At 40.8% G+C, this 25136-nt stretch overlaps 2 protein-coding genes across 2 annotated transcripts; both read right to left on the bottom strand.

Moving 5' to 3' along the window:
- Positions 1-6675: 6675 nt before the first annotated feature.
- On the bottom strand, positions 6676-11518 carry LOC128503353 (phosphatidylethanolamine-binding protein 1-like). Its single transcript, XM_053473422.1, has 4 exons — positions 11311-11518; positions 8960-9069; positions 8254-8354; positions 6676-7506 (listed from the first exon to the last, which is right to left on the bottom strand). Exons 1-4 carry the CDS (start codon positions 11443-11445, stop codon positions 7292-7294), a joined length of 561 nt encoding a protein of 186 aa, XP_053329397.1. The 5' UTR covers positions 11446-11518; the 3' UTR covers positions 6676-7291.
- Positions 11519-15797: 4279 nt separating this feature from the next.
- On the bottom strand, positions 15798-22632 carry LOC128503363 (phosphatidylethanolamine-binding protein 1-like). The gene is made up of 4 exons (XM_053473434.1): positions 22270-22632; positions 19664-19770; positions 18487-18587; positions 15798-16363 (listed from the first exon to the last, which is right to left on the bottom strand). Exons 1-4 carry the CDS (start codon positions 22402-22404, stop codon positions 16146-16148), a joined length of 561 nt encoding a protein of 186 aa, XP_053329409.1. The 5' UTR covers positions 22405-22632; the 3' UTR covers positions 15798-16145.
- Positions 22633-25136: the final 2504 nt, after the last annotated feature.

The raw sequence follows: 25136 nt of genomic DNA, 5'->3' as shown, positions 1-25136 counted from the left end.
CATTTTAATTAAAAATTATTTTTCTTTGAGAGCACTAAATTCCTGGTGTTTGGCTGATGTCCATATCCTTCCTGGTTGCTTGACCAATGTATGATCCTTGTGTTTCCCAAAGCAAAAAGTGCTTGTGAGCTATAAATTACAAACTGTATAGTAGTTACTAGCACATATTCTCTATTATAGGATACATCAGCGTACAAACTTGATCATGTCCACTAAGCCAACAGAAGACAAGACAAACTGAATCAAAGGTGGGGTGTTTAACTGGGGTACTGGGTCTATAATGTCCCCTGTTAAACTTTTAATTACAGTGAACAATACACTTAAAATATTTTTTCTTAAAGTCTAAGAAAGAAATCACATGGCACCTTGTGTTTTACAATACTCTAATTGGTGTTTTCCTCATTGTCTGCATCATAATACTATGTATTATCTTTTGTTGATTGAATGTTTGAAAAGATATGCGCCTAAAGGGTGGATGTTGCTTCGTTGGAAGGCCTAGGTCCTCATGCTGCCCATCATAATAAATGGAGAAGTTTACCTTTGTGCTTGCATTTGGTCAATTATTGCACTGAATCATACCGAAGTCAGGATAATTTGTACTGCTGTTCTGCACAGAACAAATGTTCGCTAGTCTTTTTGTGGGCGCATAACTGCCTCTGGCCCTCCATAGCTAGTGCACATACTGTATACGTTCTTTCATGCCTCTAGAGCAGTGCTGAAAGTAGTGTTCAGGGGTGTGATGGTGCTCATTGCCAATACAGTTTGCTGCCTGAAAAAAAGCTCTGGAAAAAAAAGCAAATCTGTTTTTTTTTTGGTTTTTTTTTTTTGTAAAGGTCTCCTTGTGCAAGATTTTTTCCTCCGTAGCATAAAGACTAATGTGGAAAAGAAATTGGATAGAGAGTGGACTCTGAGTAAGCACAGTCCATTCAAAGCAATGCTATTCTCCCTTGATTTTGCTGCTGTAACTATTGTTAAGCAGAGGGTGTGTGCGCACAGCATCCCAGGGCCTACTGTCCTACTAGCACAAAAACCACATAGGGACTGTGGCCAAAATCATGTATTTTCTGTATAGAATGAATTAATGGAGAGATTTTACATATTTTCTTATTGTATTTTAACAGATGTTTCTCAAATCTGAGAATTAACCTTTTATCTCTCTCCCTATTTTTTTTCTTTTCTAATTTGCGGAAACTTTATTTTTTAAATTTAGTTTTACTTCTAGATATGATTTTTGGGATGAGGGTTTTTCCAATTCAGTATTTCAATACGAAAACAAAAGATGATCTCAACGTGATCAGCCCAGTCTTTTTATTTATTATTCCTGTGCCCTCCCTGTCTTGTTTGGTCTTTTCAATATTACATTATCCACGTTTTCAAGCTGTGTATTTTCTTACAATAAAAAGAAAACATTTAAAAAAAAAAAAAAAAAATCCATGAAACAAAACAAAGGCTTTTAATTCTTTTTTGCATGCACTTTAAATAAAAAGAAATGCGTTTCAGGTCCTTGGTGGGGGAGGGGAGCAGGTGTGACTCACTGTCGGAGATATTTTAGTATATTTGTAAATAAAAAATGTTCATCACCTGTCTGATTCATTTTTTTTCTTTTATTGAAATGTTTGGTTATCACATTATAGTTTTTTTTTGTTTTTTACTACACCTTCCTATGTAAGGCAAACATTACAAATTACTTATTAACTTATTTAAAAATGACTTGTTAAAAATATCAAAGCCCCATACTTCAGGTAAGTTTTTATATCGTCACCCTTTGATTTTTACTTCACTGTCCTTGACCTACAGGTAGCTTTTAAAAAAAAAAAATAAAAAAATTTATATATATATTATAATATAATGCTATTGCAATGCAATAATGTGATTACCCATCCTTTAGAACATCCATGGTATGAAATCTGATAAAACATTGGTTGAATTCTCGGGGTGGAACAGATCGGGGAGCTTGAAGATAGTCGCCACTTTGTACAACCACCTTTTTTAACTGGCTACATTATCACCTAATTTCCCCTTTCTTACATGTGCTTTAGGTTGAGTAAGAAGTGGACACTACCTGGTCCTTTAACTTTTCTACAGGAGGACCATGCTTCGGAAATAGCCAGCTTGATCCAAGTGGCTATAGTAGGTCTTAAGACCTTACATACCTTGGTATCTGTTCTTCAAGTTTCTGTTCAGTAAACGCCTGCAGACTGGCGACCAAAGTATGAAGCTTCCTTTCTAGGTCAGACGAAGGTTTAGCAGAAAGTGTATGTAACTGTATCTCCTAATGCCAGTGAAATTGTGACACTTTAGGCATAAACTCTGGTGGTAGCGAGAAGACCTTTTCAGTAGAAGAAAGGGCTTTCTGTATAATAGAAGGCAATCAAGAAACCAGACTTGAGTGTCAAACTGTAGAGGCACTTTATTCATTGGTTCAAAGAAGATGCTATCATTTGGGTGAGAACCAAGATCATCCCTTCCATCTTATCTTGGGGCAAAGACTGGTGGTGGCCTGTATGTACCGCTCTAGTAAAGGATTTTCCACCAGTTTCCTATTTAGGAACACAGTGAGAGCTGACAGTTAGCCCTTAAGAGATTCAGAAATCTCAGAACATCTGAAAGATGGAGTGGAATAATTTTCTGTGCCAGGCACTATGAGGAGAGGCATTTCCACACCTTCCAGTATCTTAACAATGTGACTTTTTTTTTTACAGCAATTCATGAGAGTATCTACAGCTGGCCCAGAAATACCCTTTTGGATTAAAATCTACCTTTCAGAACCTGTGCTCTTAGCTTCAGGCTTGCTGGGGAGGAATTATTTACTGGGACCTGCATCAGTAGGTGTGGGTGCAGGCACAGAGCAAAAAAGGACCACCGAGATCCTCACCAGATCAAAGTACCAGAGACTCTAGGCCAGTTCAGGGTTATAAAAGCTACCCTTGTCTTGCTTCATGTTCTTGAGGACCCTGGGCAGAAGAGAAAAAGGAGGGGAGGTGTCAGCCAGCTGGAAGAAAGGACAGGGCATCTATACCCACTAGAGATCTCTCTTGATTTAGGGAGAAAAAAAACAAGGACGTATGTTATTCTTGTGGCCATCAGACCCATCTCCAGGTCGTTGTGTAGCAAAATGTAGCGATGTTTAAAAAAAATAAAAAAATTGATGTTGCCTCTGTTGTTTCGATGTGGACTGCAGTTTTTTTTTAAAAAAAAAATGCCCATTGAGCAATGTGAGATCAGATTTATACTTCATCCCTGCTTGTTCAGGTAGGTGGCAGTAGCAATGTTGTCCGACAATTTTTTTTTTTTTTGCAAATTTTACCCAAAAATTTTCGCCAGTGCTTTAAGACCATCTAGACTGCCAGAAGCTCCTGATCATTGGATGGCACAAGGACTCTTCCCCCATATGAAGTCCCCAGCCCCAAAAAACATGCTATGTGGTGTATGGAAGATCTTTGAAGAAGAAAAGACTATGTGTGTTAGAGCCCAAGGAACACTGGGCAAAGATGCTCAAAACACAGCGGTCTGAGGTGATTTCTTGTCAGCTTTGATGAAAATACATAAGAAGCGCCCCTAGCGGAGAAAGACTTGGGTCTGAATTTATGGGAAGATGGGTTGTCACTCCCTCTTCCTCTGCCATGTTCCATGTGCCCTCTGGAGATTTAGGGCTTGTCGCTTGCAGACCTTCTAGCTTCTTCCTTAGCGCCAAATTCCCAAAAAGACACTTTCTTCTGAAAATGCTTCTTCTGGGAAAGACAAAACTTGCATACAAAGGGCATAGTACACAATCTGCTCTTAAAGGCATTGTCTGTGGACTGGGATAGCAGCCATCGCGTTCTTCTAGTATTGACACAAAGCTCCCGCACAAGTTGTCATTCTTACAAAAAGTGTGTAGCTGAGGAAATGGCAGAAAGGTTCCTCTCTATCCCTTCATTAGTTAGTTATTCCTCAACTAAAGCCAAAAGTTAATAGAACGAGCCACAGAGCGAAAGCAATCTTGGTCTTGAAACTAAAAGGCCCATTCTGCTTTACGGTCTATGGGATCTGCCAAATCGGATCCTCATCTTCGAAAAGAAAAACAGAATACCTATAAAACACGAGAAACTGGAAGACTCGGCAATAAATAGCAAGATACTCCCAAAATCTAATTATGTAACCAATAAAAGGGAGGGAAGTATGTACTGCCACTATACTGGGGAAAAGAGAAATTACGTAGTAAAAATTTCTGTTCCCTACGTATAGTGGCAGTACGTATGGGATATAGCAAGATCCCTTACGTGGGAGGGACTCAGGAATTAACAGCTTGAAGGACATGACGCCCAAAGGCAGCTTCGGGGGCAGAGGCAACGTCCAGTCTGTAATGCTTAATGAGCGTATTCCAGGAGGACCAAGTGGCTGCTTTGCAAATGTCCTCTGGGGAAGCAGATGCCTTTGCTGCCCAAGAAACGGAAATGGACCATGTGGAGTGAGCATTAACAGGTGAAGGAAGAACCGCTTCACAGGAATCACAGGCCAACAGTATAGTATCTGTGAGCTAAAGTAGACTTGGACACCGCATGTCCTGATGACATACCATGAAATTGAGCAAACAGATGATCTGACAAGCGACAAGATGATGGCTAGATGGGAAGAGCTCATTTAACATCCAAGGTGTGCCATGATAATCCTACCTCACTGGAGGAAGTCGGATAAAAGGAGGGAAGAACTATAGGTTGGTTTATGCCGACTTGAGACAAAACTTTTGGAAGAAACGAAGGTACTAAGGTACATAACTACTTTTTATCCTGGTGAAAAATAAGGAATTCATCTGAAGCAGAGAGCGCTTGGAGTTCCCTAACTCTTCGAGCTGATGTAATGGCAACTAAAAATGCAGAATTTCTAACCGACCCTGATAGGAGACAGGTATCCTCGGGGATATGGACATTCTCCTCCAAAATCAGCCCTGCAGTAGCCACGCCGTCAATCGGAACATCTGGATGGTGTGTAGATGAATATTGTGGTTTACCAGCAGATTTGCAGACACCGGAAGTTCCCGATGAGCCAAGGCCATCTGAAGAAGGTCTAAAAACCAACCCCTCTTTGGCCAGAAAGGAAGGATCGCTAGAACTCGTGCTTTGTCTTTCTTGGCTTTTTGAAGAAGACGAGGAATAAGGGCCACAGGGGGAAACACGTAAGCCAGTCTGAACCGCCACTTCAGAGCCAGCCCGTCCAGAAAGTGAGGGTAGTCCATCTTGTACAAGGAGGCAAAAAGAGGTATTTTCCGGTTTAATCTTAGCAAGTTCGGTCTCCCAGAAGTAAACTAAAGAGCGCCTGAAATGCATCTTCTTGCTTAAGCTCATTTTTCAGAGTTGCATGCACTGTAGAAGTTAGCTTTCCTACCTCTCCAACAGGGAACAAACTGGTTTATTCAATAAATTTCCCTTCCTTTCGCTGTAGACAAAGCTTCATAGGAGAGAATGTCTAGCTCTGACTAGATCTGAATCCTGTGTTGCAAAACTGGAAGGCTGAGAGGTGAATGATATAGCCTGAATATGGAGAACCGTAGACTGAAGTTAATACTGTCATGCGCAAATTATTTAGCTCTAAGACATGCCATACAGCGGGACCTTTTGGAAGCCTACAACGTCTTTAAAAGCAAAATGAGCATGCAGAGCATTAAGGCTTAGTGGATCTTCTGAAGACTTGGGCTCAGTTGACACCATTAAAGAAAACAGTAAATCATATGAAAATGTGTCTAAAACCCAAAAAGTATAAACTGTGCCTGCTTGGACAGATGTGGGCAATAAAACCCCCCCACAGAACTGGAAGCGCAGGAACCACACCACAGCCAGCAGATAAGATATTAAATAAAAACCTGGAAGAAAAAAAGTCCTTCACATATGCCTAGGGGCCAAAAAACCTCACCAGCATAACTCCACATGCTCCATAAGAGAACTAATCAGAGGAGTCCCCGCATATGCATAAGCTCTTAACCGCTTGACAATGCTACACCTAGCTAGCCTCAGACAAGTGAACATAATTTGTGGTAGTAACTGCGTGGCCAGAAGCTGAAAAAATACAGGAGAACAGGTAGCAGGAAGTGTCCCCGTAGGTACCAAGGTCCTTATAGAAAAATGCTTTTCCTCATACTCAGGCTTAAGTACCAAAGAAGAACCATCAGTAGTATACACCTCCTGGATTATCTATGCTATCCACCTATTGGTGGATTCTCTGCTAAACCTTAAATCATTTCTGGACTCCCACCAAAGAAATAAACTGAACAGGTCCATAGATCTACAGAACTGAGCCTTCTCCAAATTAGTAGAACTATAACATCCATGGTATGCAGTTTGATCTCTCTTTGTCAGACAAGAGGATGGTAAAATAATGTGCCCATTGGCATGAAAATACTTTTTTTTTTTTTTTGTTTTGGAGGCTGGAAAGACGGGGCTTGCAGTTCAGAAACCCTCTGGGTAAATGTAATGCCAACTAAAAATACCACCTTCAATGCCAGGAAAACATGAACATGTGTCACAGCAATAATGCTCCTGGAGGCAGTAAAGCAAGCCAACAAAATTTACAATTCTAGAATACCCATTTCTAAACATACATGTATTTGTTGCTCTGGATAGGTTTTGTGAACATCCAACCGTAATTATGTTGGCATAGTTAAGGCATGTATGTTTCTGAATAAACAAAAGCAAAACGAGAAACATCTATTTTGATTTATTGGCAATGCATGTATGCAATTATGTAAACACATCAAAACATCAGCGTTAACGTATTCACTGCTGCAGATATCTACAAAATCCTTCATATGTCTTTTTGATCTAATAGTGCAGAAACGAAAAAACAATCACATTTTGTGTTGAATAAGGCAATGCATAGCACTGATTTACAAATGGCTTCATATAAACAAGTACATAATGGGTGGTGGATATTACTCTGCTCTCCTCATTTAGACAATGCATTCTTTTCTGGAAGAAATGGGATAATGACACTTGTATCCCTCTTCCTTTAACATATAAAGTAAAATTTCTGCGCTATTGCTGTGTAAGAACTACGAAGACTATTGTCAGCAGCCAGTCCCCAGTTCTTCTGCTGTTGAGATACGAGCCATGAGCTGGCCAAGCATCATTGGGTGGAAGGTCAAAGCCAGCTTGAGCACTAAAGGTTTGTTACACCTAGATTTGTCTTATTGATTTTGATTATAAAGGGCAAGGGAGATTACCATTGACAAGCTAGCCCTAGGAACACAACTGGTAAACTAAAAAAATGAAGTGCTTTGTTTTTAAAGGCTTACAAAATGAAACAACTCATTTGTATCTTAGGACCCAAGCTGCTCATATAGTTTGGGTACGTAGTCATCCCACTCAGCCTGGTAACAGTTACCAGCAATGGGACTCACAAGCTTATACTTCTGGCGGAAGGAAGACACTTTAAATAACCCTCTATGTTGCCCAGAGCGGTTGCACAGAATACGCTCATCGCACTTTACCGGCTCAGACTGTTCATAGACCAGCCAGACATAACGATGGAGACCTGTTTAGAAAGGGGGGAAAAAAAATCTTGTACTGATTAAGGTCCAATCAAAATGCCTAATTTCATTACAAAAAAAAAAAAAAAAAAACTACATTCTCAGAAATATTTGAACATAGTACAAGGCATCCACACTCATTTAATATACTGTATTTATAGGCGCAGACCACGCACCGGGGTATAACACGCACCCCGGACCGGAAGAGAGGGACACGCGACTGCAAATCGTGCAGCTCTAGGATTTATTGGAGTATAAAAAGCTGGTAGGGTTTCTGATTCTTATTTTAGTTATAAAAGCGTGTGGTATACGCCGATAAATACGGTAATTGTCACTGGAAAATCACTTGGTCTTATTTTGGTTTCTGAGTTTCTTAGCCCTTAGTAGCCAAACAAATCTCATGGCCAATAAAGCAAATACTAGGTCACATGGTGATAATACCTGGAAGTGACATATTCAGAAACATTAGTTCACAGCTATTCACATATAGCAAAATTTTGTTTTTCCTCAACAAAATACCAAGTTTAATAACCTGGGCTGTCTAGCTTTGCGGTAATTTATTACTCGCCTATAGTCTATTTCTAGTGATGCGCATATTTATGCACTACTTAACAATAGGTTTCCTAACCCTGATATGCCCTGAAAAACCTAATTCATGGACCCATAAATATATGGACACATTTATATAAGCTTCATTTAACAGGGTTATCCTATTTTTAACATTTAAACAGGTTTTAACTGGTATTACTCACCTGTTCCTTTTGGAGGTCCTGAACCAATGTAATCAGACAGGACGCATCCGCTACCGATATCATTTCCTTTCATGTTCACTACTAGAAAGTGATGCCATTCCCTAAAATTCATGGAGAATACAAAAATCATACACTTATATATACGTTACTGTAGGTATAACTGCAGGTCTTCGGTTACAAATAAGTTATTTCAGGGAACATTGAGAGAAGCCTGTAGTGTTCAGAGCTACATATTCCAGGAGGGCAGAAGTAAAGAGTCAGAATTAGAGGCAACTGCGACTGACTTGATTTGCCCTCCAATTATTGTGTGATACTCTAATGTATTACATCAGCCACATGCTGACATTGAGTGAGCACTGGTGTTTATGTCCAGTAATTGTTTCACTGATGCCCTTTAGTCATTGAACTGATGAGTGTTTACTTCACTAATGGCTGCTGCACATCTCTGGCAAGCCAATCTGCCAAGTTTGTGCGAGCGCTCTTTCAGAGCATGATATATGGGGCTGAACACTGCTGCATCATCCGGGACAATGACATTCTATCCTGCAAAAAAAGGCAAATAAGCCAATAAACCAAATTGGCAGAGTTGTTCCTTTAATAAATCATTGACATGTTTGGGATATTCTTAAATTTGGCAACAGGCTTGTAATGTCCTGCAGAGAAAGTTTTGATCAGTTACGAACATTGCAGTACTGCTGGTGCGAACCTGAATTTTGGATTCTTCCTACTTGGTGCATCAGGGTCTGTGAGCACAAGGGTGTAGAGCTTGTTGGGATCCATCCCATCCCATTCAATGCTTGTTGGGCGATTCTGAACCTATAGTTTACAAAAAGATACATTTAAAAAATACACACACTTTCATGTTCTGTCAGGTTTATGCTTGAAGAAACTTCAGACCATGGTCTATAATAGCTTCCACATTCAGATATTCAATTTATTATCTAAAGGATTCCATAGCTTATTCTATAGTAGCTGCCAACACATGTTCAGTGCTGAGACATCTCGTCTGAAGGCACTCGAATGGTGCATAAGAAAAATAATGGGGGAGGGGACGAAACTGCTTATACTATGTGGTTTTATTTGAAGACGAACGGAAGAAAAAAAAAATAAAAAAATATATACATACACACACAAAGTCTGTAAGTGTAATTATCATGCTTAATTAAGAGTGCTTGCCATCAAGATTTTACTTCAATTCAACCACTTGAGATATATGGATTGACTGTCCAATGACATCAGTTTTTTTATTATTTCACCTTCTGAGGCAAAATAAACTATAAGCTCTTGAAATGTGTTATGTAAGTACAGTTTAAAGTTTTATTAAAAACCAGACAGAAAGTTCATTGCAGTTCATACTAGCAATGATACCAAGGTCTAAATGGCACATACGTTAATAAGCAAAGGTGACTTTACGTACAAGCTCTGCATTTCACAGGATCAATGCAGTTTTACGTATCTGCAGGTCTAAGACTGCTGACCTTACAGAGACTTTGTCAACTGGATCCATGCAGGAGCATAGACACAACCGGGTCTATTCACAAACGGGAGAGTTGTCAAGAGTTGTGTTTCGGCTCCTTGACTTCACTATCCACTATGAAGTTTTTAAATCCCAATAAGCTGCTGCAGAAGCCCTTTAAAATGTATAGTTAAATTAGGGAAATGAGTTCACCCTTTGAAATATGCATTATACAGGACCAGCTCAGCTGTTTGTTGGATAAACTTACTAGTGCCTGCACTTTAGAATGTGTAGTGAATGAGACAAGTAAAACCCCATCTCTCCCTTTAGTGAATAAACTCTTAGGTGCTGCACCTTACTGGTGCCATGAAGTAAAGCATCAGTCACCACAATCGGGGCTGGACACAACACAGATCTAAAAATGTTACATCTTTTGGACTCCTAAAACCGCCTGAAGCTTATGTTCCTCATAGATTAGTCAACTCTGTAAAATGTAGCTGGCCTTCAGTATGTCAAAGACAGTCTCCTAGTTATTTCATCATTTCAAAGGCAAATATAGTAAAAGTCTTATTTGAGTCCCAAAACATTTTTAAGCACTTGAGCTTGGTGACTGCATTAGTATTTTTATCTGACCCAACAAATTACTAGCTCCAGCCTCTGGTGGAGGATAAAACCTCAGGCAGCTAAGAGTTACTGATTAAACAGCTAATTTTAGCAATAAATATTTTTGCGGTCATCGTCGTCCTGTTACTTGTGCACACCAGCCCAGCTCTTTAAAGGGAACACTGCTGCAGTTGCCCTTATTAGTCAGACAATACTTGCCACTGACTGGCACCAATCGTATGCATCAATGTGCAAAGGACGGTTGGAGGGTCCCTTTTATTAAAGGAATAGGTTTACTCTATTAAGAGAGCTGCAGAGTTAAACTTTCATTTTACCCGCTTTACTATACGTTGCAACTCTATAAAAGCTATCCAAAACCTGATGTATGGGTCGATTTTAGTTTGTCAATTCTAATTTTATCACACCCCTTGAATGTAGGTACTGAAGAAGCACTGCCTAAATTGTTGGCGCTATAAACGATAACAATTTGCATCAAGAAGCATTAAGAATGACTCACCTGCTACAATCTGTCCATCACAACCCATAGATTAACGAGCAACCAATTTATGATTTTTCTTTTTAGGTTACAGAAGCCACAGGCATCACATTCACACATAAGCCTGGGCTTTATCGCTTTCTCAGGCACATGAATGAAAAAGTTGTATCTGTTCCCTTTAAAAAGGGGCGTGACATCTCTGTTCAAGTCATTGAGCCTCATCGTAAACCGTTTAAACTAACCCCAATTACCTCACCCGCAGGCGCCAGTACTCAGCACCCTCCCGGCTGTGCCAGGTCTGCCTCAGATAAAGCATGTGTGTAAACCGTCCTTATCACTGGTACCATCATTATGTGGCGTATGACGTTAAAGCGCACGTTCCTGTGGATAGTACACGCACACTGGGGAACGCGCATCACCGAGGGCTCGGGGTGCAGGGGGACACGGTGTATGCGTTATAACGCCTAGCAGAGTATGCACAGATATCTCCCACGACCACTACCTGAGTGGGTGTCAGCACTTGCCCCAGTTCCTCTATGTGCAGGGGGCCATAGCTCACGCTGAGTGGATGCGCTGGCTTCTCCTCCACCTCATTAAGGGCCAGAGGACCGCTCCACTGAGAGATATCCACGGGCATCCTGCAGACTAACTTGCAGTTTTGCGCAGACAGACACGCAAGAAGAACTGAGACAGAAAGAGAAGGTCATACATCCGGGACACTCGGTTGCTCAGCTAATCAGAGAGGAGGGCGGGCAGCGCCTCTTGAATTCCATTGGTGGAAATACATCACCCGTGTTTGGGTTAGCTGTGATTGGCAGCCGCCTCTGCTGCACTGTCGAGACGGTTGGCAGTGTGTGTGGTTTTATATGTTACCTGAGGCTGAAAAGCCTGCCGCATTGCCACATGCTGCACATATACCCTGTCCCCGGGCAAATACTTCCCAGCCGCGTGCAATTCAACTGCCGCCACGCTTCCACCTGTGTGTTCGCCCGTGACACGCGTGTTACCGCAATAGTGGTGGTTTTTAGGTAGTCAAGACTTTCCTAAGGCTTATTAATGCTTCCATAATTGACCTATTGATCGCTTATTTTCCATAGATAAGAGATTTCTGTTATTTGCCCTGCCCTTAAACACACATCCATGTATATTATATATATATATATTATTGTTTTATATAGCGCCCTCAGATTCTGCAGCGCTGTACTAATTACAGACAGGACAAAACAATCTGTATAAAATATAACGATGAGATACTTAAACAGGTGAGGAGGGCCCTGCTGAAGTGAGCTTACAATCTATGTGTGTGTGTATATATATGTACATAAATATAAAATTAACCCCTTAAGGACACACTCATTTATACTGGTTTACACTTCGGGATAAATGAGGTTTTAGCATTTTTGAGCGTGTCTAAGTTCCCTCTCGTTTAGTATACACAAAACGTATTTTTTTTAGGACAGCGGGCTTGCTTCTCAAACCATTCACAAACATTTAATATAAAGGAAAACGTGGGCAAAAACGGAAAGAATGACTTATTTTCACAGTATTGCAGTGCATTTTTAAACAAATTACATGCGCTTTGAAGCAATGTCCCACATCTGTAGTTATGTCATATTTTTGGGATGTTCTGGGCCTCCATTTTATTGATTTACTCAGTATAGTGGTCCCATATTTCAGTTTAACCCGATAAAACTATATATATTTGTGAAAAAAAATGTGCAGTTTCACCATTGTTTTCAGACTGGATATATAAAGGATTAAACAAAGCTCTCAAGACAAACCAAGCATAACTGTGCCCCAGTGCACAAAGCAAGGTCCATAAAGACATGGTTGGATGAGTTTGGTGTGGAAGAACTTGACTGACCGCACAGAGCCCTGACCTTAACACCATTGAATATCTTTGGGATGGACTGGAATGACAATTGATAGCCAGGCTCAGGTAAAAATTCCCACAGAAACACTCCAAAATCTTGTGGAAAGCCTTCCCAGAAGAGGGGGGAACAACTACATATTAATGTCTATTAAAAATACCCCAGTCCTCATTCTGTTTCATTGTATGTCTATGCTGCATGCAGGCTAGAAGGAAATGGTCAATGTAGAGTAGATATTGAACATGTATATCCATAGAGACTTAGCTGTCGTTCACAAACTTTCAGGAACATGGTAAGACATTCCCCAAGAATGGAAATCACCATTCTATTTGACAAGAATGCTTGGCACTGGAGTATACTATAGACAGTCTTGTATTTATGAAAATACAGCAAGCCTCCATAGATCATATCCACCACACTGCTGAAATAGAAAAGGGCCTTTCCCAAACTATTCCCACAAAGTTGGAAGCATAGCATTTTCCAAAACGTCTTGGTATGCTGAAGCATTAAGGTTTCCCTTCACTGGAAGTAAGGGGTCTAGACCAACCCCTAAAAAGCAGCCCCATTCCATTATCCCTCTTTCACCACAGTTGGTACAATGCAATCAGGCAGGTGATATTCCCCTGGCATTCGCCAAACCCAGAGTTGCCCATCAGCCAAACAGAGAAGCGTGATCTGTTACTCCATGGAGTCCAATGACTTTACAGTGCTTTACATCACTCGCTCAGACGATTGGCATTGTACTTGGTGATGTGAGGCTTGCATTCAGTTCCTCGACCATGGAAAACCATTCCATGAAGCTCCCGCTGCACAGTTTTTGTACTGAGATCTTTGGAATCAGCAGAACGTTTTTACACACCATGCGCCTCAGCACTCGGTGACCCCGATCTGTGAATTTATATCTGAATTTGACTTCTGCTTTGTAGCTGAGTTGCTGCTGTTCCTAAACTCTCCCTCTTTCCAAAAATGTCACTTACAGTTGAACATGGAATATCACAAATGATGAAATTTCACAAAATGACTTATTGCAAAGGTGGCATCCTATCACAGTACCACGGTCTGATTGAAACACCTGAATTAAATAATTAAGAGGTGTGTGCCAATAAATATGTCCATATGAGTATGAGTTAGATAACAGCAATTGGGTTAGTTTTTAAGGATTAGGGGTACCTCTTTTGGGGTTCATCTCTTAACCCAATGCCTCAAGGCATGTGAAATACAGTATCTCACAAAAGTGAGTACACCCCTCACATTTTTGTAAGTATTTTATATCTTTTCATGTGACAACACTGAAGACATGCCACTCTGCTACAATGTAAAGTAGTGAGTGTACAGCCTGTATACAGTGTAAATTTGGTTTTCCCATCAAAATAACACACACCCATTAATGTCTAAACCTTGGCAACAAAAGTGAGTACACCCCTAAATGGAAATGTCCTAATTGGGCCCAATTAGCCATTTCCGCTCCGAGGTCATGTGGCTCGTTAGTGTTATAAGGTCGCAGGTGTGTTAAATTTGATGTCATCGCTCTCACACTCTCATACTGGTCACTGGAAGTTCAACATGGCACCTCATCCTCTCTGAGGATCTAAAAAAAAAGAATTGTTGCTCTACATAAAGATGGCCTAGGCTACAAGAAGATTGCCAACGCCCTGAAATGGAGCTGCAGCACAGTGGGCAAGACCATACAGCGGTTTCCCAGGACATGTTCCGCTCAGAACAGGCCTCGCCATGGTCGATCAAAGAAGTTGAGTGCACATGCTGAGCGTCATATCCAGAGGTTGTCTTTGGGAAATAAACGTACGAGTGCTGCTGGCATTGCTGTAGAAGTTGAAGGGGTGGGGGGTCAGCCTGTCAGTGCTAAGACCATACGCCGCACACTGCATCAAATTGATGTGCATGGCTGTTGTCCCAGAAGGAAGCCTCTTCTAAAGATGATCCACAAGAAAGCCCGCAAACAGTTTGCTGAAGACAAGCAGACTAAGGACATGGATTACTGGAACCCATGAGACCAAGATAAACTTATTTGGTTCAGATGGTGTCACGCGTGTGTGGCGACAACCAGGTGAGGAGTACAAAGACAAGTGTTTCCTGCCTACAGTCAAGCATGGTGGTGGGAGTGTCGTGGTCTGGGCCTGCATGAGTGCTGCCAGCACTGGGGAGCTACAGTTCATTGAGGGAACCGTGAATGCCAACATGTACTGTGACATACTGAAACAGAGCATGATTCCCTCCCTTCAGGGACTGGGCTGCAGGGCAGTATTCCAACATGATAACAACCCCAAACACACCTCCAAGACGACCACTGGCTTGCTAAAGAAACTGAGGGTAAAGGTGATGGACTGGCTAAGCATGTCTCCAGACCGAAACCCTATTGAGCATCTGTGGGGCATCCTCAACTGGAGCGCAAGGTCTCTAACATCCACCAGCTCGTCATGGAGGAGTGGAAGAGGACTCCAGTGCCAACCAGTGAAGCTCTGGTGAACTCCATGCCCAAGAGGGTTAAGGCAGTGCTGGAAAATAATGGTGGCCACACAAAATATTGACACTTTGGGCCCAATTTGGACATTTACGGGTGTACTCACTTTTGTTGCCAAGGGTTAGGCATTAATGGCTGTGTTGAGTTATTTTGATGGAAAAAAACAAAAAAAAATCACTGTTATACATGCTGTAGACTCACTACTTTATTTGATTGAGGCAGCCCAATTTCACATCAAATCTACAGTATGCTCAACTTTTTATATAGTAACCACTAGTTTAGGTTCAGAGCACTCAACATGTTTCCTGTGGTGAGATGGACACTTGGAGAGATACACAGTATGCTTCATTAGACAGTAAGCAGACCTGTAAATGAAGTTTGTATAACATAAGAGCTGAATAGGTACAGTATCTGTACCTGTTAGGTATGAGAACGCAGGCATAGCTTTCTAGTACAGATTTCTGCATCCAGTTATTTTTTTCAAGGCACCATCCTGCAAGACGTCAAGTCTTGGTCTCCTAGTCCACTGCTTCCCAAACACTTATACATACTACATGGACAAGGTGTATTCAATCTGTTGCACCTATTCAATCACCTACTAGAAACATCTTTAAATAATTCACAATTTTCTTCAACTGGTGCATTTAGGTTTATGTTTATTTAATTAGAATCAAAATACATCAAAGCCATATGCCGCATGAAATGCATTACTCTTAAAAGCAGAAGTAAACGGAGAAGTAGTATTCTAAAACATAAGGTAAAATACATAATCTGATTTGCTTTATTTGGAATTGTCATGCAGATTGTGGTCTTGTGTTGTGTACTTTTAAAAATAAACTAAAGGGCTTACTTCCTGGGAGTCAGACAACATTTCAGGCAGTATAAATGGGGCATTTTTACCTTCATATTAGAAAAACAGACATTACCGCTAGTACTAAAGTTGCAAAGCAGCATAATGAATAAAGTTGGAAGTGCTTGTATGTTCAGTCACAGTACACCTAACTGTTTATACAGATTAGGTACAAAGTCATCCCACTCAGCCTGATAGCAGACACCAGCAACTGGAGCACCAAGCTTGTACTTTTTGCGGAAAGATGAGACTTTAAATTTTTCCCGCTTCTCTGCAGAGGCTGTGCCCAAAATTGGCTCATCACATTTCAATGGCCCAGTCTGTTCATAAACAAGCCACGTGTATCTGTGAAGACCTGGAAAAAATCCAATGCAAAAAGACAGGACACCTGTTATGATCTATGCGCATATGTTTAGAACATTGTTGATATTAACAACATTCTAAAACACATTTGGAATGAGTATCATAATGCCTTGGGCAGAGATGTATCTTGGCTGCCAGTCGCCCCCTACAACTAATCTCCATGGCTGCCGTCGTTTCCCAGCCTTTCATTTTAGGTCGAGTACCTGTAACACAGTGAAAGCTTAATCCTCTGGCTTTCAGTTTCAGAATGCAGAGAAGCCCAAGGTGTTCCTATGAAACCCTCAGGCAAGGTCTTCCTGGATGCTCCCCACAAGTGTTTTGGGTGGGGGTAAACCTTCATACAAACTGTGGTTGGGCTGGTAGAAGCACCTTAGATATATGGGCATTTCCCCTGCACTTTTTTTTTATTTTCACACTGGCCTGGCCTAAGGCTGTCCAGTCACACTGCACTTCTTTGTTTTTGTGCATATATGTATGTCCTTTTTTTCCCCCCAAGGCTTGATTGGGTTTTTACTCGCACAGATTTTGAATGTACTGGAAATGCCACAGTGGAGCCAACAAGCTCAAGCTTTACTATGTTTTTCTAGGGAGGAAAGGAAGGGGCTATATAACCCTTTAGGGAGTGTGGCATCAAGAAAAGAAAACCAGATACCCGGTATTGCCAATCGCCCTACATGGTGCACTGGCACCATTACCATCTTCACTGACATTGGTTAAAGCAGGGCATCTGTGGCTTTTAACTAAAAATTTAACTTCATTTGAAGGCAGAAAAGAAACATTTGGCCCATCTAGTCTGCTTATTTCTTTCCTGCTGTAAAAACCTCAAACCTTATTACATTTAGAGACTAGAATGCCAGGCATTTAAAATAATAGAGTTTTACGTGTACTCCTTTCAGTTGTAATTCCTTTCAACTGATTTCAGTTTTAGGGTTACATCATTAGCAAGATTATCATTTTGACTACACAGTGATATTGGCCTAATTACAAAAAAAAATTAAATAAGGAACAAGATACTCTTTTTTGTATAAAGGGGCACTTCTACCATTTTTGGTAACCCACATTACCGTATACAGCACTGCATTTTATGCTCAAGGAGAAAATATGTTTTTCCATGGCACACCCCTGTAACTTTCATAATAAAGCTTGCATCTGTTGACCGAGACCAGTGGCGGAACTACCGGGGTTGCGCCTGCGACCGGGCCCTGGAGTTCTGCCAGTCAGGCAGCCCTTCTGCCAGTCAGACAGCCCTTCTCTCTCCTCTGCTCCCTGCCGTCGCCGGCTGCCTCAGCGCTGCCTTGACTGCAGTGGTGGGAGCATGAGGCGTCTGTCTCAGGTGCCTGCGGTTCACGCTGAGCGCCGGCGTATGACGTCATATGACGACAGAGGCCTCGTGCCCCCACCATAGGACTGCACGGTAATTGACCTACAAAGGGGGGTAAAGAGAGGGTAGATAGTGAGAAGGGGGGGTAGGGAGAGGGTTGATAGTGAGAAGGGGGGTAGGGAGAGGGTAGATAGTGAGAGGGGGTTAGGGAGCGGGTAGATAGTGAGAGGGGGTTAGGGAGCGGGTAGATAGTGAGAGGGGGGGTAGGGAGAGGGTAGATAGTGAGAAGGGGGGTAGGGAGAGAGTAGATAGTGAGAAGGGGGAGAGAGGGTAGATAGCCTGAGAAGGGGGGAGAGGGTGTGAGAAGGGGGTAGATTGGGGTGGGGGGGTGCGCCTTAACAGAATCTCGCACCGGGGCCCTGAGGCCTCTAGTTACACCCCTGACCCAGACATTAAAAGCGACAGTCCCTGACACCCCTACAATAGAAGAATACATATTAAAAGTTTTTTTATGAGTACTTTAATATGCATTCTTCCATAACAAAAAAATAAAACACTAACCTGACACAGAATTTCCGGATTTGTATTCTGCAGAATCCCTCGTATGCATTTGCAAAACAGACTACACTTACATTTAAAGGGACCACATCCCTATCATATGCATTAAAGTTAATATTACTTCAGATTAGTTTGGTCCTTGATGAGATCTACAATGAGATGCTCTCTGAGAAAATAAAAGCATGGTGGCAACATGATAAAGGCAATGAATTTGCGATTCACTGTGTTTTACTTACCTGTTCCTTTTCCAGGTGCTGAGCCAACATAAGCAGTGAGAATGCAGCCACTACTGAGGTCATTTCCTTTAACATTAACCGCCAGGAAGTGATGCCATTCCCTAATAAGATAGATGATAATTAAAATTCTGCATACACAGAACGCTAGGGATATCAATAACAACATTTTGAGTTTGGAATAAATTCACCCCTACTATTTCTATGTTGTCTGATACTGAAGGCATAGGGATGGAGACTACATACATTTCTTCTGAGTGTACTGTGCATGTATTCCTCTATCTGTGCTAGAGCAGAATGCAATTAGGGTGGGTGCAAATGCCCACAGGGCACCCAGACAACCATAGCAGACCGGATTCAAAACTGGCATTGCAAACTAGAATGTTTATTACTATTATCTTTTATTTATATAGCACCAACAGTCTACCAAGTATATAAAAATAGACCTAAACTAGTTACAGCCTCTTCTATATCCTGTATATTTACACAAAATAGTATTTTTCTTTAAGTAAAGTTTAACACAATGCTACCATGAAAACAAATGTAGTTCCTGCTTGTAGGAATGTGTAACATATTATTATTTCTTTTGTTTTACATATGTCCCTTATGTTATGACTGCTTGTCTAACTTATTAACCATAACCTTTACTTTACATTTAAAAAGTCGTCACATAGAATTTAGGTTTGGTTTATATAGCATAAAAATGAATTATATCATTCTGCCCAATAATTTGTAATAGCAATAAGATGTGTAGGTGGCAACACTGACTTGAATTTATGGTTTACTTAGTTTTACATTACATTTATTTATATAGCGCCAGCAGATTCCTTAGCGCTGTTACAATCAGGGGAATAATTTAAAATCAAACACAAGCCCTGCTTTTCCGAGCTTGCAATATAATCAATGCTTGAGGGGGGGAGTGAAACAATAGAAGAGGACTGCTTGGATGGGGATGAGATGATAGGGTCCAGATGATCTGTAGAGGTGGTTGATCATTTAGATGGCTTGATGATGGCTGGGGGTGTTAGGAAGAAAAGGTTGTACGCTTCTGGGAAAAAAAAGTGGGTTTTCAGAGAGCAGACAGATATTTAATATTGTGATTTGTAGGGATGGGATGCCTTCCTCTGGGAGTGATTAGTGGTGTGGAGGGTGAGTAAAGGAGAGAATGGCACATACATACCCGAGATGGCGGTCTTTTCTGCTTGGAACATCAGGATCAGTAAGTACCACAGTATACAGTTTGTTATGGTCCATGCCCTCCCACTCAATAGTTGGGCAGTGCGGAACCTAAGCTCAGAAAAAAAAAGATTATACACAATCTCGTCATAAGCAGGGGAAATTGAAAAAGTATGTGTGCAAATCAGCCAAGTAAACATGGCTACAATCAACGTCTGGCAGCAAAGTATGCAAAATTATGTGGATAATAAACAAAATCTCTGGCAAAAGCACAATATATACAAATATAAGCTGCATGATGAGGGATACTGCCAGATAATATGTGCTGTACTGGCATTGTTTTCAATCAGATATAAGAAAAATATCCTAATATTGTAGACCTTTTTCTTCCTACCCGTGTAGATACTGAGAGTAAGTCCCACTTTCCTAACCCTTAGGCTGGAAAATATAATTCATTTAATTATAATAATTGTTAAAGGGACACTCCAGCCATCATATGCACTTTAACCCCTTAAGGACAGAGATGTTTTTAAAATGTTGCACCCTATGCTTTGTGACAATGGCTATTTTAACATTTTTTGTGGTATTTGTGATTAGCTGTAATTTTCTCCTTTCTCATTCAGTGTACCCACACAAATTATATATATATATATATATATATATATATACACACACACACACATTTTTTTTCTTCTTTATATACCATTATTTTGATGATATCATCCGATTTACTAATCGGACAAAACAATAAAATTTGGTTAAAAAATTTTTCAAACACTTTCTATTTGAAAAATATTTTACCCACTTACAAAAGCTAAATAGATTAATATATTTGCCCTGTTGTCATTGATCGTTTTCTATGCTCGTTTAATCCAATGACGTGCCTGGCATGACAAGCTGAATACATATGAATGCTGAGAGGTTCCTTTTGCAGAATCCCCGTATTTGCTCCTTTCCACAACCCCGGCTATTACTGGAAACACAGCTCCTTCTGCGTGATATACTTCAGCCCTGGGTTTTGAAACACTCTGGACAGGGGACTCCAAATCACATATGTAGAAATCACTCCCATTAATTTCAATAGAAGCGCTTTCCTAACACCGATTGGCAGTTTAAAGGAGCCAATCAGTGGCGTGAAAAGTCAGACAGCAGAGGAGCCAAAGAGCTGCAACTTCCCCTAAGCTACAGAGTACTTTCATATGCATTGTCTGTTCAGGGGCTGTCTGGGACACTGAGGTGCCCTGTTAAGATTGTTACATAAAGATTGCTAGAATGGTGAGGAGAATAACCAGCAGGTACATTTTTCACCAATGAGGTAGAATCCAGTTTGAAAATTGCTTATACATTGAAAACCAATTAATTCATTTCCAAAAATAATAATATGAGAAAATACATCAGCTTCATGTCACTGGGGACTGATCCAGATCATGCAACCTCTCACTCACAGATCCCGTCAGTGTTTATCCAATGGATGCTGATGCAAATTTGAAACAAATCTTATGTCCATTGCAACCAGCGGAATGTTCCTGATATTTGGGCCATTCTATTCTAACAGTAATAAGAGATCTTATTAAAACTTTGCACATTAATCATATTTTATACAGCATACCCAATGAAGAGATCCATAAGCTGCTTTTTTGTTTTGCATGCAAACATTGTTTCTAGACTAGAACCACAACATAACGGCTACTTTCCCATGTTTAACAAGAGGGCAATGCCAACATGCGCCACACCCATTCAGGTACATACAGTATAGTCCATAGTCAAATATATGCTCCCAATCTAAAGACAATAGATATTATCATTATATATTGTTGTATATCATATTCCATAGATAATTTTTTTATTACTTTGCAACACAATTACTGTATTTACAAAAACTCCAATACAGCAAGGGTTAAAATGAAGGTTTTCTTTTTCATCTGGGCCATAGGCAAGCTGTCCAAAGTTTTAAAATTTGAATAATTGACATACTGTGAGATGAAGTCTGAAACACCAATAGCTCATAAAAAGAATTATTATTCAATTGTGTTGCTATCAAGATTATAGAGAGGCATAAGCAAAGCACTAAGTATACTGACAGCACTGCCTAACCTCAAATTACTTTTAAAAGTACTAATTCTCTAAGTATATTCTCTGCGAGCTCCGCATTGCTGCTTTCATATGTCATAGCATAAATATAAACACCTGTATTTGTTGGAACAGGGAAAGCGCTTTAGTTACACTCCGTAACCTTATGCCATTAGAAAAAAGAATTCACTGCAAGGTATCTTATACTACTGGTATTTACTTAATACAATAAATCAATAAAACAAATACTGTAACAAATCAAGTTTAACTGTATAGGATCTTGACTCTCCTGCGTGGACTGCATTAAGAAGCAAACTCCATGATGTCACAAGTTCTGTGTGATGCAAAAACTAGACACATGTTAATACTATATGTTGACAAATGGCTATGGATACAAAGTTTCACTGATCCCTCTGTGCGTCCTGAGAGTGCTGAGACTCAATGGAACCGGGTACAGTAATCTGACTGCCAGTGGCAGTGAAATGCTTAATTGTCCCGTGACAGGCATTAATGAAGCAGGCTATAGGGAGGGCTGTGTACCTGGGTGGGTGTCAGCACTTGTCCCAGCTCCTCGATGCATAGCGGTCCGTAGCGGACTTTCAGAGGACATGCGGGCTTCTCGTCCACTTCATAGAGGGCCAGCGGCCCGTCCCACCGGGAGATCTCTACTGGCATCTCGGTCACCAGGCGCTATAACGCGGAGTAGCCGCTCAGCGGCTCTTATGAGCTCCGGTTCCAATCACACAACAGCCGGGCCTCCCATCCCGCTATTCAGCCAATTGGAAGCCTCCGTGGCCTCACCGGGGAAGCACAATAAACACCGTCCTCTTTTGGCTCTGGATGTGGACCAAATATTCCCGGCAATCCATCCTTTCATGCCTTTTGTTTTCTTTGAGATTAGTGAACTAGCTGCTCTTTGTTAACTATCATTCCCAGAGTCCATAACAGTTTGGCTACATTGACCCAAAAGCCGACAAATGCTTTAATCTTAAGTGATATTTGAATACATAAAACAATAAATGAAAAAAAATCATACATCTACTACAGTTTATTTGTAGCAGTTGTAGTATGTACTTAACATGAATTAAAGGGACCCTGCAGTGTTCTGCGCAGTTTCCTTAACAAATAAAACATATTAAAGTACCTTGATATGCAATCTTTTAAACCTGCAATATCACTTACTGTACTTACTGTTACTGTTAGTAGAAGCTGCAGTTCACACCCTCTTCTGTGTTTTGAAGTTTTGTTTCAATAAGTCTTGAAGTTTTGTTTCTTCTTTTCTCTTTACACTTCCCCCAAACATTTGCCAAGACGGTATTCTGCAGACAAAATACTGGAGGGGGGATTCTGCATTTGCAAGGGAGGGCATCATGAAAAATGTACATGGACCACACAGCTATCATGTTCCTCAAAGTGCTTGTGGTGGCTGGAGTGTGCCATGAACAATAAGTGTCTGTGGATAGGGTCAGAGACACTGTAAGGCGAGTGCCTTGGTACACAAGTAACATGTGTTGCAGCCTGGTAGCTTGCACAAAAATGCAAAATGCAGTGAAGACAGGGCTCTAGCAAGATAAAATGCTGAGGGAGATGGAGCTGTGTGAGCGGCATTGGTGATGGGATGAAGAGTGTGTGGGTGTATGTATATGTAAGTGCCATTGCCAGTTACTTCAGTCATTGACAATTTATTTTTGCTGTTACCCCTACATACCAAGTCAACAACATGTATGCTGGATCCAGAGGTGTAACAAAATGTTTTACCCATAAGCTGTGTTTAGAGTCCTTCCCATCCACATATCTTATTGTGAATCTTATTGCCTGTGTCTGTAAATATTCAATTCCAATTGTCAAATTACTAGATGCGGACATGGCAAGAAGAATCTGGACAAAATGTGGACAATGTGGCACCTTTGTTTACAGACAAAAAAGGGCTAGATTTTTAATTGCAGAGCCACCTCCACCAGCAACTCTACACCAATAGATATACACAACAAAATGACACCAATTATTGATATTAATCCCACAGAGTAAGGGAGGTGACAGAGAGACAGTAACAATAGCAGCAGTAGGAAAACGGACAGGCACTTATGGAAAGACACATCCAGCCACATGGCATAGGAATCCCCCCCATAATTGGAGCATATTCATGAATTGATCCCTAACAGTAAGTAAGATGTTGGAACGGCAACAGCAGTATGTTAATGGACAGGCACTGGCAGACACATCCAGCCATATGGTATGGGGCTGAAATAATTTTCCTAGTTACAGTGTATCTATTACATTGCATGCAGCCTGCTGACAAAGAAGAGGATGCAGTCTCCCTGTGTTTACTTTCAAATGGAGCATCACTTGGTGCCAGCTCTGTCACCTGTCAATGAGGTGCCAGGTTTGCTGCTCCTCTGTCAAAGAGGTGACCAGGCTATCAGAATACAGCTTTCTCCCTTCAGAAAACATCTCTCTATATCTGCCTTGACTTGGAAAACTCAGCCCTGCACAATGCATTGGCAATGTGGGGAGATTACTGTATGTCATATCTATAATTTAACTATGCATAATGGGGGACTAGCACATCCCTTCTCAAGGGAGCAGAGGCAATAGCCTTGGCCAGTCTTTTCTCTTATTTTGAGGGTTGCAGCTGAACTCCCATGCAGTTTGCAGATAGTGACAAGACTAGGGAGCCAGATGCTGGTTCAGTGGTTCAGATAAAACTACCTCTTCCAACAAGCTATAGCCTCTATACTTATTTCCACAACAAACCCTCTCTCATAGGCTTTATTTTTAATAATTGGTCTTAAAAAAGGGCCCTAGCTATTACTACACTTTATTCTTTATCAGGATGTATAACTCTTTCTTATCTGTCTGGTACCTAATACTGTTAAATGTTTTGCTTTTCCCATCCATAATACTCACAATGTATAATAATTAAAATATTGTGTTGACATGAACCCTTTGAGTGTCAAATACATGTTTTTAAGCTGAGGCCTCGCTATGGTAGGCCAAGGAGGTTGTCGCCCTGATAATTTTTATGGGCCACCCCAAATAGGGACTCGAGTCTCTGGAGCTGCACTTGGAAAGGGCCTGAAGGAAGAATCAAAGTCCCTCATTCTCACCTGTCCTGCTGCTAGCTTCCCAGGCGTGGTCACGCAACACACATTACGAAACCCAGCAGTAAAAACTGCAAATGATTTTTTTTTGTGATTCTTTAAAGCCATATTTATACATATAAGAAATAAAATGTTAAAAACAGGGAAAAAATATATTCTTGTAATTTTGTTTAATGTTTCTGCCTTAGGATAGTTGCCACCTAATTTATGTTTTATATTGTTTATACTAATGAGGTGCTAATGGTATTTACAGAAATTATACTTTTGCATAATAGTTGGCTAATACTAGAGGAATCCAAAGGAAAG

Source organism: Spea bombifrons, chromosome 1, assembly GCF_027358695.1.
Source record: "Spea bombifrons isolate aSpeBom1 chromosome 1, aSpeBom1.2.pri, whole genome shotgun sequence".
Taxonomy (NCBI): Eukaryota; Metazoa; Chordata; class Amphibia; order Anura; family Pelobatidae; genus Spea; species Spea bombifrons.
The sequence above is the reverse complement of the archived record's forward strand: the minus strand, read 5'-3'. Positions and strand labels throughout refer to the sequence as shown.